This window comes from Lontra canadensis, unplaced genomic scaffold (genome assembly GCF_010015895.1).
Source record: "Lontra canadensis isolate GAN:19392208 unplaced genomic scaffold, GSC_riverotter_1.0 scaffold25, whole genome shotgun sequence".
NCBI lineage: Eukaryota > Metazoa > Chordata > Mammalia > Carnivora > Mustelidae > Lontra > Lontra canadensis.
This window is the reverse complement of record NW_022631019.1, coordinates 19,369,483-19,384,129: the sequence shown is the minus strand read 5'-3', so window position 1 is coordinate 19,384,129 and position 14,647 is coordinate 19,369,483. Positions and strand designations below refer to the sequence as shown.

The following is a 14,647-nucleotide window of genomic DNA, read 5'->3' as shown; positions in this document are numbered from 1 at the left end:
CCAACCAGCACTGTGGGAGAGCCAGGGGGACAGAGACGTATCCAAGGGTTCCAGAAAGACTCTATACCACCCAGTCACTTCCACGAAGAAGCAAATATCCCATACCACCAACAAATGATTTCATAATACAAATCCCTGACCTAAACAATACAAGCAGTGCATCACTGTTTCTGGAATCCTAGAAGGTAAGAGAGTTTACAGCATTTCTGTGTCTCAGACTTGCCTGGCTCTGCTCTTGCTGCTTCCTCTGCTTGAAATGCCTCATTGCCAGACCACCCTTTGGCCAGGCCGCTACCTTCAGGTCTCAGCTGAAAGGTGGCCTCCTCAGAGAAGCTCTCTCCCACTACCGAGCCACAACCAGCCCCCTGTACTATCCCATCACCCTGTTTTCTTCATAGCACCTCTCACCACCCGATTGTCCTGTCTATGAATTTTACTGCTCTCATTGTCTGGTTCCCTCTTACGGAATATAAGCTTGAGAGAGCAGGGGCCACATTCACCAAAGTATTACCAGCACTTACAACAGAGCTTTGCACGTTGTGTGTACTCAGTAAAGATCTGGTTTATAAACCAGTTTGTTTAACCTGATACCTATATTTTATGGATGTGGGAACTAGGCTCAGAAAAGGGGGAAGTGGCCAGCCTGAAATTACACAGCTGGTAGCCAAGGCAAGACTTGCATTCAGATCTCCAGGCTGGCTTTTCTTCCTGCCACTCCACACTATTTTAAACTTTCTTGGGTTTACTTCTTTCCCTCTCGTCCTTTTGTTCCACACAACTAAGAATCTGTACAGGCTATGCCAAGAACCCTGCATAGGGCACACCGCATCTTAACAGCTCCTAACTGCTCTTTCCTCTAATAAATTCCTATCTTACCTATTCAATTTAGTGCACAAAATTGGAGTTCCTACCATGTGACAGGGGATCAGGATGTAGCTCTGAGCAAGACAGACACAGTCCTTGTCCTCATGGAGATGGTAATAATATCTACCTCATGGATTCTCTAGTGCTTGGCCCAAAGTGCTCGATGAAGACAGGCTGCTGTAATTCCCCTGAACGAATAGGGGGAAAAGCGGTGTTCCCACTGGAGGTGTGAAGAAGGAAGTTCGGCAGTTCTCATGGAGCCCTCACCATGCTGGGGCAACCTGACAACTCATTTCTTTCTGTAGCTGCCTTGCCTGGCTCCTGTACCGTATCTGAAGATACCCTTGGCCCCAGACTGGGCAGAAGAACAGACCCGTGTATCCCTTCTCAGTAATTCAGTTTCATACACTAGACTTTCCACAGCCCCAGTCCCATGGGAATGATGGCATAGCTGACCCTGATCTTGGCTTTGAGGCCATGCCATTATGGGACAAAAGCGACCGCACTGGCCTCTGATTCTGTCACTGCCAACTTAGCAGGCAGGCAGGGGCTAATAACCTATGATGACAGGCAGCTGTGCCTTCGCAGAACTTTATCCTCTGTCTTTTCTCAGTGGGCATTCACTGGCAGTTTCCAGGGTGCTGGGTGACATTTATATCCATCCTAAAATCTGGGGTGGCACCAATCAGGTTTTGGATGTTCCTTTTGGCCTCTGTTGTATCATTTGAAGATGTCCGTCCACAGCGGGATAAAGACCCCGCTTGGCCTATCAACTGCAGGAGCCAAACACTGATCTTTTAAAGGCCATGGACACTAAATATTTTTCACCCTTCCGTCAGTGTTTGCCTTTCAGTAGTTAGAAAACCTTGACCCCACTGAGAGGCCTAGTGGGAAGGGCCTTAGCCACTTGGGGGTGGCAGTGGCTGCATGGCAAAAGAGCCAATGAGGTTGTGAGTATTGTTTGGGCCAGACTTGGCAGCTCTCCAGCTATGAAAGAAGGTTAAGGTCATTTGGGGGGTGGGGAGGGAGGAGCCTGGGAAAGAACTACTGGCCACACCCCTGGGTTCTCTACTGGCTAGGTTCTATTTACTTCTCAAAAGCAAATTACTCACGGCTCAGTGGCTAGCAGTTCTCTCAGTCTGTGGTAACTCCAGTCAGAAACTGGAGACCAGGCTAGGCTCCCCCTGCATTGCAGGGGAGCAGATGAAAGGAACCCAGGAAACCAAACTCCTAGGTAATGCTCCACACATAGCCCAGAAATGCACTTTCTAGACTAGAAATGGAGCTCAAGAGGCCCAGTACAAAAATAGTCATTAGCAACACAGCTCACCAAAATATAGATATGAAAAGTTTCCCATGTAGTTTTTTTCCCAGAAGGGTCCTAGGAAGGTGTCTTGGTTGATGAAGGTTAGCCATTGTCTCTACCTCCCCCTCAATCAATAGAGGAATACTGATTCCTGTCCCTGACCCAAATATTAACAACCGCACTTTAAAAGCACTTAGTTTGATGAACGCTTGATTGAAATCCCTGGGACAATTTTTACCTCATGCTGACTACGACAAAAACCAATCTTGCCTGTTGAGCTCCACGGCTAGATTCAGTTACTCCTGCCTGTCCTCTGACCCAGGAAGGAGGGCCTCGGTTGTGGAACCTCGCTTGGTGCTTGAGCTCAAACCAGCCGCTTTCCTCGACTGTAAAATGGGAGCCAGAATACTGAGTCCCAGGCACCGTCCTCGATCCCTTGGAGGATGATGTGATGAACAAAATCTGGTACACAAGTAGGTACTCACTAGAAAACTTGTTTCTGGTTTCACTTCGAAGGGTCCACAACAACGTCATTTTCTCTGTTACTGCTTGTGGTCTCTTCATTGTTTCCCTAAGGAAGGAGATGAACAGAGAAGCTGTATATTGCAACATTAGCCTTATAAAAGCAACCACATCTGGCCAACATCTACAATTTCACTCAACAACTACCGGATATAGCAGTGAACAAAATAGTAATGCTCTCAGCTCACATTATAGTGGGAGACAACAGGTGAGTATGATATACGGTTGACCCTTGAACAACAGAGGGTTTGAACCGCGTGGGTCCACTTACACAGATTTTTTTTTTTTTTGGATAAGTGCAGTACTATAAATGTATTCTCTCCTATCATTTTCTCCCTCTTCCTTGACTGTAGGCATACTGTCTATAATACATATAACCTACAAAATATGTGTTAATCCACTGTTAATGTATCAGTAAGGCTTCCAGTCAACAGTAGGCTGTTAGTGTTCTGTTTTGGGGGAGTCAAACTATACATGGATTTCTGGGGGAGGGAGCACCTGGCTGGCTCAGTCAGGATGACTCTTGATCTCGGGGTCGTATTTTCAAGCCCCAGGTTGTGGATAAAGATTACTTAAAAAACAAAAAGTAAAAATAAAGGCAACATTTGTAAAATTTGAAAAAAAAAGTATACGAGTATTTTTGCCCAGGGAGGGCGTTGGCACCCCTAGCCTTCTCACTGTTCAACTGTACAACAGGCAGGATGTAACAAGGGCTACAAAGAAGAAGGCAGAGAGGGAAATAAGGCAGGGGGGCAGAGATTGCTATTTTAAATAGGGCGGATAGGGAAGGGTTCACCGACACAGTATTTGAGCTAAGACTTGAAAAAGAGGACTTCAGCCAAAAAGTTATCTGGTCAAAGAGTATTCTGGCCAGAGGGGATGGTAGATGCAAAGGCCCTAAGGCGGAAACGTCCCTATGTGGGGGAGTGAGCAATGGGGAGGAGGAAAGTGGCTCAGAGGGCTAACAGCAAGCCAGACAACCAAGGGCCTTGCAGGTCATTCTGAGGATCTGGACTTTACTCAGAGAAGACTGAAGGATTTTGATTGTAGGTTTTAAAGGGAGTGTTCTGGTTGCTATGTCAAGAATAGGTTTAACCAGGCAAAGAAAGCAGAAACAAGGAGGTCAGTTCGGAGGAGATTGCAAGAATTTTACGATAGGGTAGTGTCTTGAACTATAGTGGTAGTGTCTCAACTGAGGGCTCTTTTTTGGAGAGTGCAAACAGACTGGGTTTGGAAATGAAAGTAGTTTTTTGTTTTGTTTGTTTTGCCAAGCAATGGAGTTGCTGTTTACTGGGAAGAGTATGGGAAAAGCAGGTTTCTAGGGGAAAATAGGGCTTTTTAAAAAGCTCAGGGGTGTTCAAATTAAACTTTCACACAGTTAAGTTGGAGGCTGCCTTGAGATAAATGCTCGTCTTACTGTTAAGAATTTTCTCGGAGCACCTGGGTGGCTCAGTGGGTTAAGCCTCTGCCTTCGGCTCAGGTCATGATCCCAGGGTCTTGGGATCAAGCCCTGCATCGGGCTCTCTGTTCCGCAGGGAGCCTGCTTCCCTCTCTCTGCCTGCCTTTCTGCCTACTTGTGATCTCTGTCAAATAAATAAAACCTTTAAAAAAATTTTTTTTTCCCTCAGGAAAGCAGATATCCTCCCCCTTAGTCAATGATTTAAAAAAAAAAAAACCTTTTTTTTTCTAGAGTACCATCAATTTCTTTGGCTACTTACACCCATTTTATTTCAAGGGGCTAAGGTGCCTTTTATGCCTAGAACTACCTATTGCAGGTGAAATCATCGCAGCCACTTTCTTTGATTTACTTACACTGTGGAAGGTAGAGCGGAACATGGTGTGGAAACGACAGGGTCCAGGATGCCACCATTTAGGAAGAGAGCACACCAAGAGAGATTTCCAAGAACAGGACCAGCCATCCCCTCCCCACCCTACCCCCCTCCCCCTGCCAAAGGTCAAGCTGTTAACTGGTTTGAAAACAGTAAAAAGCCTCACAAACGTCTTACCAAGATTTAATGTACATTTATTCTTAACACGTGGAACATATAGTATAAAGATTTCATACTGAATAAATGATATTCATTAAGCCAAAAAAGGAAAAAAGGAGGAATTTACATCAAGTTTTAGCTACATTGTTTGAAATACAAATATGCAGATTTTATCACTGAAAAAATCTCAATTGTGTTTCTTCATCAGGGAACTTCAACTGAACCTAGAACTTTTTCACACCTCGATTAGAAAGAAAACAAAACAAAACAAAAAACCCAGAAAAAAAATAAACTATAAGTTGATTGGCTGCTGAGACAGCAAGGACTTTTTACAGAGACCTGTACAGCATCGCGCCAAGAGGGGCGATGTCTGGCAAGAGATTAAATAGCTGTGTCTCGCTTTGTGCAGGTCACCAACTTGTTAACTCGTCATACTATAAAGGGGCAGCTGGGAAGGGGACCAAACTGTGGGGATCCAAGGGTATGTGCAATGTACAACGTCATATATATACACACGTGGCAGCGCAGCCGCTGCGGCTAAAGGTTAAAACCAGTTCTAAGAGGTGATCTCAGGGCTATTCATACAATCAAGGAGGAGAGAAAGAGGTCAGGGTGTTGTAGGTTCACACATGATACTTTGGGGGAAAAGCCTTTTTTTTTTTTTCTCCTCAACATTTAACTAAAAACATTTTTAAAAACTACAGCTTGCTGCTGACCCAGCGCTTCTCTTGTTTCCATGTGAGACATTATTATTACAGTATGTTTACAGTATCAGGTGTACAGTACAGTACATGGAAGGGTCTACACTCTACTGCACAGGCCTCTCCAGTGAACAGGGTCTGTCCACAGCTGCGAACTTCTCGGCTCCTGCAAGATTGTGAATGTACAACAATAAACCACACACAGTTCAGCAGTCACCTTTTTTGTCCTTCAGAGGTTTTTTTTTTTTTGTATTTTTTCCTTTTTTTTTTTTTTACCATTAAAAACAGTTATGAAATGTGGCATCCCGTTGATGCAAGGGCCGGGAAAGCCATTTTTATTTTATTTTTTTTTTCCCCAAACTCACTGTAAACGACAGTAACTTTGGTTAAAATAAAAAAGTCTTCTATGTAGGCAGAGCTTTGTCTTTTCAAACAGGGTGGGGTCCTGAGGGGGGGGTAAGGTGAGGACAAGGAACAGAAAGGTGTGAGGTGGGGGGTGAGGGGTGTGGAGAGGAGGAGGAAAGAGAAACAGGAGAGACTTTTTACCCAAGGGAGAAGCTGGACAGCACAGGGTAAACTGGATTCTGAGGTGGTTTTGCATAAATAAAGGGCAACAGTCAGTTTCTAAGTTCTCCACACACGCACACACACACAGGGAGGGAGGTGTCCCACGGCTGTCATGACTGGCCAATCAGAAACAGTACATCACAAATGACTTGTGAAACCAAGGAGTTCATCAGCGGCGATACTGAGATGTCCAACAGCCGTGACTCGTACAGCGTGAACTCCGAGTGGTTCTCGTCCACCTTGGCCAGGGCCAGCAGTGCGCGGGCAGCCCGCCGCATCATGTCCACACTCGTCGGCTCAAAGGGTGGGTTCTGCATGTGGAGCAGGCTGGCCTGGCTCTGCTGGAACTGTGTGGCAGCGAGGCTGTCCTCCAGGAAGCCAAGGAGGTTGCCGATGCTGCCCTTCTGCACTGCGATGGCGCGGGCTGCCAGGCTGTCGCCCTGAGCCAGGTTGGCCAGCAGCACCACGGCCATCTCCCGGCACACTGGGTTCTTTCGGTCACTGAGGAAGCGCACCATGGTGCTATACAACTTCTCCAGGCGGCTGAAGGGGGGTGTGGCCAGGATCAGGTCCACATTGTTGTCCTGGATGCTGAGTTTGCTAAGGGTTTCCAAGACCAGTCTCTGGGGGGAGAGGACGGCGTTGGGGCCCAGGGTGGAGAAGGGGTCCTGGGCTTCAGCGGAAGGGCAGACGGCCCAGTGTAGGAGTCCGTCCAGGACAGGCAGGCAAATGCTCTCAGGGTATGGGGAGAGGTCCAACTGGCCCGAGATATTGGCGAGCGTGACCAAGGTGTTTTCCCGGAGCATCTCCAAGCAGTCCCACCACCACTCCACTTTGTTGCAGCTCACCCCTTGGTCCTGCTCCTCCTCCTTCTCGTAAGTCAGTGGTGCCTGCTTCCGCTCTGGGTGCTTATGGTGTAGGAGGATCAGCTTGCCCAGGATCAGCAGCAGCCCTGGGTGTTTGGACATCTCAAAGTCGTTGCCGGGCACAAACGACAGGCTTCGGATGGTATTGGAGACACAGACACAGCGCTTGGCGAGGGAATCCTGCCAGTCCAGAAGGGTACACAGTGGGGTCTCATCTTTACTGTGGGGTTCGTCCTCTAGGATCTTGATGTTTCGGTGGCTCTGTGCCGGGCTGATGCCGAATGGAAACTTGCTGCTCTCCTTGGTGGCCTCTGCACTCTTAGCTCCCTCCTCGGTCAATGTGCTAGACCGTGTGGACAACATGTCATCCATTGTGGCTGTGATCCGTTTCTCTGGAGGGCCATCAGGCGGGGGGCCCTCCTGTTCTGTTGTCCCTGGCGTACCCTCTGCTGCCGTGACCTGTTTCCGGGTGACTGGTGGGCAGGGCACATGAGGCCGGATCGGCAACAGCTCTGTCTTGCTCTCAAAGTGGGTCTGGATATGCTCAGTGGTATCCCCCCCACCAATCCGCCAGTGCAGCAGGCCACTGTCAAACTCCTGCACGCGCCCAAGCTTATCTGAGCAGTCCACCACAAACGGGTCATTCTTCTGCACGATCTTTACTGGAAGCTTGTCAAACTTACTAATCAGTTTCTCCTCACTACTCTCTGAGGCTGCCTTGTCCTTGCCCGAAAAGGCCATCTCCTCGTCATTTTCCACTACTTCCTCCTCTTCTTCCTCCTCTAGTTTAGGACCTAGAAGGTCTTCCTCCTCCTCCCCCTCCACGGGGGCTGGACTAGATGCCTTGCTGAGTCTCCCAGGGTCCAGTAGTGTTCTCTGTCCTGGGTCACCCACCTCATACTCCTTTAAAATGCCAAAGATCTCGATCAGGCAACGTCGGAAATATTCCACAAGGAGCTCTAGCAAACCTGGGAGCTAGAAGAGAAAAACAGGAAATAAATGGAGAAAAGTGTGGCCAAAGGAGAGAATCCATGACCTGAGAGGCCTCTCGTGGTCTTCTACCTAATCTCCCCCTCTTTCCTTGTACGTCAGACAACCGTATCCCTGCGAGAGACGGAGTTGCTCCTTTCCCAAAGGCTCTCTACAGAGCAAGTCATTCAATCTTTCCTGTGCCCAGCACACAGTTCTTCCTTCTCTTTGGCCGACCTTTTTGTAAGCCTGCCTCCAGCAGGACGGACATGTTGACCAATAGCTCTGCACCTCACCATCTCTTGGCCTCCTCTTCCTAGCCAATCCCTGCTTTTCCTCACCAGGCCCAGCTTCCTACCTGCTGGTCATTGCTAATGTCCCTCTTAGGACACTCTCTGTACTCCACTGCCAAGCACAACCCAAGGCTTCAAGACGAGCTGAGAAGGGGTAAGCAGTGTGGACAGATGTTCACCTACTCTCTTCTCCAAGCTCCCCAACGTTCCAGGAGGCTGGACCTCCACAAATCAATTAGGCAACATAGTGAGTGGGATGAGGTTCAGTCCTCCAAACATGGGACCAAGCTGGTGCTAGGCGGACCCAAGTTCCAGCTTTGATCCTGTATAGGCCATCTACCTCTAGAAGAAAACACTGAATCTCCAGTCAGATTCATCTCTGGCTGAAGAGAGTAAAGCAGAATGGAAAAAATAAGGACTTTAGAATTAGAAAGATCTAGGTTTGCATTCTGGCTTTTCTAGGAACTAGCCATGTTACTTAAACTCTGCAACTTGTACTACTTCTATCTTTCCATTGAACACGAGGGCAATTCCTACACTTGACACGGTTGTTCTGAGGTCTAAATGGAATATTCCAAATGCCTGGCATATGGAAACTGCTCAGTCAATAGCTGTTCCTTCGCCTTCTCATGGCAATTTTAGGAAATGGACATAAAGTCAGGCTTTGGAATTGGAAAGACCGCTGATAGCGGTATGAACTTGGGCAAAGGTAAGACTCTGAGCCTCTTTACTCATCTCTAAGAGGCCATATTGTCTCGGAAGGCTATTGTGAGGATGACATGAAAGAAAATACGAAGGACCTAGCACAAAGCAGCGGCACCACAAACGGTTAACTCTTCAATGCCCCCTAGTCAGCTCGATAGACGGGTTGGTAGGTACTAAGGATGATCAAAAGAGTGGGATGGCGTAGCAGAAACTCTTCCCGGCTGTCGGGAAAACTCAAGGCGCACATCCTGTGGAGAGAGGACCTGGAGAATCGCTTCTGCAAGAGTGTAGTTAAGATACTACCACCATCACCGCCCACAAGCAGACTTCACTCCACTTCCCCTTTACACATCAGGAGAATGGGGTCGATAAGGACCTCCGACATGCGCAGCAGATGAAGATAGGGCAGAAGAAACTGCATGGCTCACTAATAAACACCACAGGTTTTTCTTGGTAGTCTTGAAAGTTGGTGTCTTCACTCACATCAACAATCTGCATTTCGTACCAGTACCAAAAGTTTCTCCCCAATTCCCTTTGAAGTCAATCCTGATACCTTACACAAATTATTATTGTTCTCAGTGTTCTGGGCCCATGGCCAGTGGCAAAGTACTGGCATGGAATCAAAGCACTGGCACGGAAGATACCAGAGAGTGAGCGAGAGAGGGGAGACCGGGTTGGCTGGGGCTGGCTTAACTCCCCATGTCACTCAGCACAGTCTACTTCAAGAAGATCCCAGGCCCTCCCATTCCGCCCATCTTTCCCAGGCACCTGTACTCACCTGACTGAGGTTGAAGGTCATGATGCTGTTGTCATCGTACAGCAGGATGTTAATGGTGTCTAATGCCCACGTGCTCTCGGCCAGCAGCCCAGACTTGAGGGACATCATTACCCGCCATGCCTCCGGGGTTCCTGAAATAAACCTCCATGTCGCCCATCTACCAAGCCCAGGTTGGCTGGATGCTCCCCCAGGGCTGGCCCATCAGTCCGGCTACTCTGAAGGTTAACACATGGCGGGAGGCAGTTCCTAGCTAGGAGAGGACACACATCTGCTTCTAGGCCCTCTTCTAGGACATCACTGCGTGGAGCCTGCCTTTTGGTAAAGCCTGAAATAAGCCTTTTTCCTTATCCAAAGTTCTCTGGCTCTATTTTAGACAACACTGTACTGGAATCTTATCCCATCCAGAATATTAGGATTGGAGACAGAAAAACAGACAAGATTTTTAGGGGCAGATGAAGCAACCTGATCAGGGAGGTCTCCTTACCGATGTCTTTCATTGTGAGCCGCCTCCTCTGCTTCAACACAGGCTGTGTGGCTTCTACAGAGCCAGGTGGGAAGGTGATGTCCCGCCGGATCATGGGTGGCTGCACAGGGGCGGGTGCTATGTGCGAGGCAGGTACTGGGGGACCTGCCTTTTGCATCTTCATCCCAGAGTGTAGGAATGGAGACTTGCTAGGAGAGGTGCGATTCTCCATTGGCCGGGGCAGGGGAGCGGGGCTAGATACCTGAGGAATGTGATTCTGCATGCTTGGCGGGGGCTGGTAGTTGGATGGAGGGGGCCTTGTCATGGGGGGCACGGGGGCAGAGGGACCATATGGAGGCTGACGCGTGCCATGGGAAGGCCACGGGCCTTCATGGTTGGCCCTCTGATCCGTATGCAGCATTTCATCTGTTCGGTTCACGCCATGATAGGCGGGGCCCTGGGGGGCAGAGCCAGTGCTCTGCCTGTTGGTGTAATTGTAGGTCATGTCATTCCGCCCCTGCCACATGGTGCCTTGCTGAGCAACCTCAGCCGATGCTTGGATGGGGCCGCCCATCATCTGCGGTGGCATGTTCTGTTGGGCATTGGAGCCGGGGGGTGCAGAGACACGGTCTCGGCCAAACTGGAATGGAAACTGGTTCTGGGGGCCGCCCGCTGGTCGGCGCTCAGTAGCAGCGGCAGCAGTGGCAGGATAGGCGTTGCCATACTGGTTGTACACATCTTGCTGAGGGGAAGGCTGGGCAGCTTGCTGCTGGCTGGCAGGCTGGGGCTGGGCGGGGGGCAACTGCTGCTGCTGGGGCTGCCCCTGCCCCGTGCTGTACGGCACGCTGTACATCTCCCCTTCGTGCCGCTTAGCGGGAGGGCCGTACGTGCCATCCATTGGCCGTTTGTAATTCTAAGACAGGGACAAGCAGAGGGGAAGTTAGTATTCTGCGCGCAGGGACCCAAGTCCCACAGCTGCCAAGACGGCTACAGCAGACCCTCGCCGGGCTTGCTTCTGCGCCTCCAGAAGAGGACACGGACTCCGAGGGAAGAAAGGAATCACCTTCACAAATGATCTTTTGAAGCTGTTTCTGAAAGCAAGAATCAGTCCCTATTTCCCCCTGGTTCTCCCTCGCTCTAGGTAGAAAAATGTAGAAAAGTTCAAAAACCAAAACACGGTTGGTTTCTGGCTCTTTTGGGGAACCGGAGAGACTGGACTGGAATCTAAACAGGGATGAGATGGAGGGCCTGGCTCTTCAGCAGAACCATGTGGGTGGGAGAAAACCGAAGTATCTAGAGCAAGCCCTTCTTACACTTTTCAACTTGGGCCTCGAACCGGCTCCTAAGGGGAACCTGTGTGTCAGTGCGCCCTGCTGTCCTCACCTGCTGCTGCTGCTGATACATGGTGGTCTGCTGGCTGGGGAAGGGGCTGCCGGAAGGGGTGCCTTGAGTGGAGAACTGATTGCCATAGGAATCATGTCTGTAGGAGGGAGAGAATCAAGAGGATCAGGGTGGGAAATGGCAAAGCCTGAGCCGCAGAGACACTGACACCAGCCTTCTCTCACCGTTGCTGCTGCTGCTGCTGCTGCGGGGGGTAGCGGCTGGGAGAATACATCCCCGAGTCTGGGTTGGAAGGCATGAGATTCGGCTGTGGGGCTCCAGTGCCCATGTTTCCCTCGGGTCCTATTCCAGGCTCCGTCCTAAACACAATTGGAGAAGTGGACTGAGTCCACAACAGCTGTGGGTTGCTGGGGTGGGACAGGAGCAGGGGTCATGCTCACCTCACTCTGTCATAAGGACCTCCATAGGGATAGTGCTGTCGCGGTCCCATCGCCACATTTCCCAGCCCAGGGCCGGCAGCTCGGCTGTAGGGGTCTCCCATTCCGCCATTGGGGCCCTGCCCTGAGGACATGAAGGGATCGCTCCCTGGCGCTGCACGTAGAAAGGAAAGCAGTGAGCAAACTGGTAAGCCAGCAAGCCTAGCAACACACACCTTGCCTGCCCCAAAGACCAAGCCCTCTTCAGGGCTTCGGCTTGTTCCTACGGTTTCCCTGACAGGTTGAGAAGAGATCTAAAGAGGCTCCAATCAGCAAAGAGCTCCTACTTGTTGAGGTGTGATAAGGTATGGCCAGGGAGAGGGAGACAAGGAAGGAGGTAAGGACGAAGAGTGGTACTTAGGTCTGGAAAGGCCGTATCTCCAAGAATGGCTTGACAAGAACAATCCTGAACCGCTCAAGATATCCCCCCATTTCCCTGGCTCTGTCCGCAAGCAGTTGGTCACCTTTCCTCATGCCGCCATAAGGATCCTTATTTGGCTCGTAGGACATGCGCCCCATCATGTCAGAGGTATTCATACTGGGCTGGTACCCAGGATTTGGAGTCATGGAATTCCGCTTCTGGAATGTGGGGTCACTTCCATCAGGAAAGGCATCCTGGATCCCGACCGAATTGCTCCTGCTCCAGAGTGAGGAAAGCCAATTAAACCCCAAATAAAGCAATTCCTCCAGTAAGCAGGGCGTGTGAGAGTCCTTGGCTGGGCGGGCAGAGCAGGGACACCTCGGGCTGCACAGAAGCTCCTGCAGTTCCGTCCAGGTCCTCCCCAAGCCCCTTGCCCCTGCTCCTGGCCTTACCTCATGCCTGGCAAGGGCGGGATCTGACTGTGTGGTGTGGATGCTGGAGTTGGTGGCTTCAGGTCTCCTCCTTCTGCCATGGAACTGCTAGTTGACTGAGGTGTCTGCGGCCCCTGCATAGACCCAGATCCCGCTGTGGATAGAGATGTGGGGTGAGCCGGCAAGTCTTTAACTCTCACAGAAATACACAAATGCCCTGGGGTCTCCTTCGAAAGGATCGTTATAAGGCTAAAGCTGGGTTTCTTTAAAGTCTGAATCGCCCTTCTCAGCAGGGGATATGTAAGGCCAGGTAATAAGGGGATTTGAGTTTTCTTTTCTCTTTCCTTTTTTTTTACAAAGGCTCCGTGCCCATTGTGGATTCTGATGTGGGGTTTAAATTCATGACTCTGATCAAGACCTCAGCTGAGAGCAAGAGTCGGATACTTAACTGACTGAGCCACCCAGGTGCCCCGGGGAATCGGAGGTTTCTGTTGCTCCTTGCTACTGTTCACATCTGGAGACGAGGAGTAGCGTGGAGATGCCATCACCATGCTAGGGATTTCCTTGAGTCTCTGCCAGCTTCCCTGACTACTTTTCTTTACTTCCCCAAGGACCATGTCTAACCCACTAAACCCTGTAATGCTGGTGTACAAGTTCCCAGTCAGAGCCCCTGGAATCCTAGGTAGGAAGGCTCCATCTTGTCCGAGACCTGCAGTGTACTTTAGGAACCTAGGAGCTCCCACTCAACAAACATCTAGCAGAGTGTCACCTCTCTTTCAATGTTTCAATGTTCCTCCAAGCTGATGCGAGCAGAACTACCAGTAATTAATGTTTCCATGAGTTACCATTCCCAGCAGCAGATATCCCACTGCTTAGGCCTCCCCAGCTGATGAGTCATCTCAGGCACTCATTATACCCTCAGAGGTCAACACCAGGGCACATGTGTTTACACCCACCTTCTAGGAGCCCTGGCCTTCTTCCCTCCCCATGCTTGCTCAGGCCCCAGCCTCCTCTCAGAAAGGAGGGTGGGCAGAGGCACTCCCATCAGTGAGTTCCATTCATATCCCTTCCCCAACCCCTCCTTCCCATTCATTAGCATCTCCGCTCCCTGGGGAATTCAGGGCTCTAGTCTGAGTTGCATTCTAAGGCGCTGACATCAGTGGGCCAAAGCTCCCAGATGGCCCTGCCTCACTGTGATTTGTCAGACTTCCCCACTCCTCTGGTGTCCCTCCTACTCGATAGTTTACAAACATTTGGCAAGACGCCAGGTGCACAACGAAAATTAAAACTTAAGGGCTGCTACAGACTACCTCTCAAGGGAATCGCCACTGGCCCCTGCTCTTCAGTTCGATCACCGCGGTAAGGCCTGGGGTAGGGCAGAGCAGCCGTCCCTAGGGCCAGGCACTGCTGCATAAAGGAGCCTGGACCCTTGAATGCTACCCGTGAAGGGTGAGCCTTAGTGGGCTGTGCACCCAATCCTTACCAGGAGAGGGAGGCTGGATCTTGGGCTGGGACTTCTTGGAATCAGCAGCTGCAAAGATGTCTGGGGGAGGGTCTTCTCCCCGTTCAATCTTGCACTCAAAGGCATAGAGACACTGGATGTACTGCTTTTTCAAGGAGCTGGCAGCACTGCTTGAGGTGCCCACGTTGAGGTTGGTCGCAAGTTCCCGCCATTTTTTGTTCTTGTTGACCTGTACAACCAACCAGAAGAGTCGAGGGCCATCTTCCACCTGGTCTTCCTGCTCACAAGCCCCAAACCCTGTCAGGCTACCAGGCAGTCATCTCTCATGGAATCGCAGTTAACCAACCAAAGTTAAGCCCCCCTGGTGCAGAGTCCACAAAAAATGTTAAATCCATGGCTAGCTTCCCTCTACCCTCAGCAGGCTCTATCCACAGATCACAGCAACTAGCAGACAGTGCTTATTCAAAAAAGGGCAGATTTCACATCACTATTAATGGGAGAGAACAGAATTCAGAAGGTATGATGCTTAACACAAGTACAGTACTGAAAAGGGC

The 14,647-nt window shown here is 50.2% G+C and overlaps 1 protein-coding gene across 6 annotated transcripts in view; it reads right to left on the bottom strand.

The window, feature by feature from the left end:
* Positions 1-4,694: 4,694 nt before the first annotated feature.
* Positions 4,695-14,647, bottom strand: part of ARID1A (AT-rich interaction domain 1A) — a 69,286-nt gene continuing 59,333 nt past the window's right edge. For 5 of the 6 annotated variants that reach the window (XM_032863851.1, XM_032863845.1, XM_032863848.1 and 2 more), the window contains 9 exons: positions 14,115-14,322; positions 12,653-12,785; positions 12,304-12,479; positions 11,804-11,954; positions 11,588-11,722; positions 11,406-11,502; positions 10,044-10,935; positions 9,560-9,690; positions 4,695-7,789 (listed from right to left, as the gene is read on the bottom strand). In XM_032863851.1, the coding sequence (XP_032719742.1) occupies positions 6,059-7,789; positions 9,560-9,690; positions 10,044-10,935; positions 11,406-11,502; positions 11,588-11,722; positions 11,804-11,954; positions 12,304-12,479; positions 12,653-12,785; positions 14,115-14,322 (3,654 nt within the window). In that variant the 3' untranslated portion in view covers positions 4,695-6,058. The remainder of the gene's footprint in view (positions 7,790-9,559; positions 9,691-10,043; positions 10,936-11,405; positions 11,503-11,587; positions 11,723-11,803; positions 11,955-12,303; positions 12,480-12,652; positions 12,786-14,114; positions 14,323-14,647) is intronic. The other variant, XM_032863846.1, reaches the window with a different exon arrangement.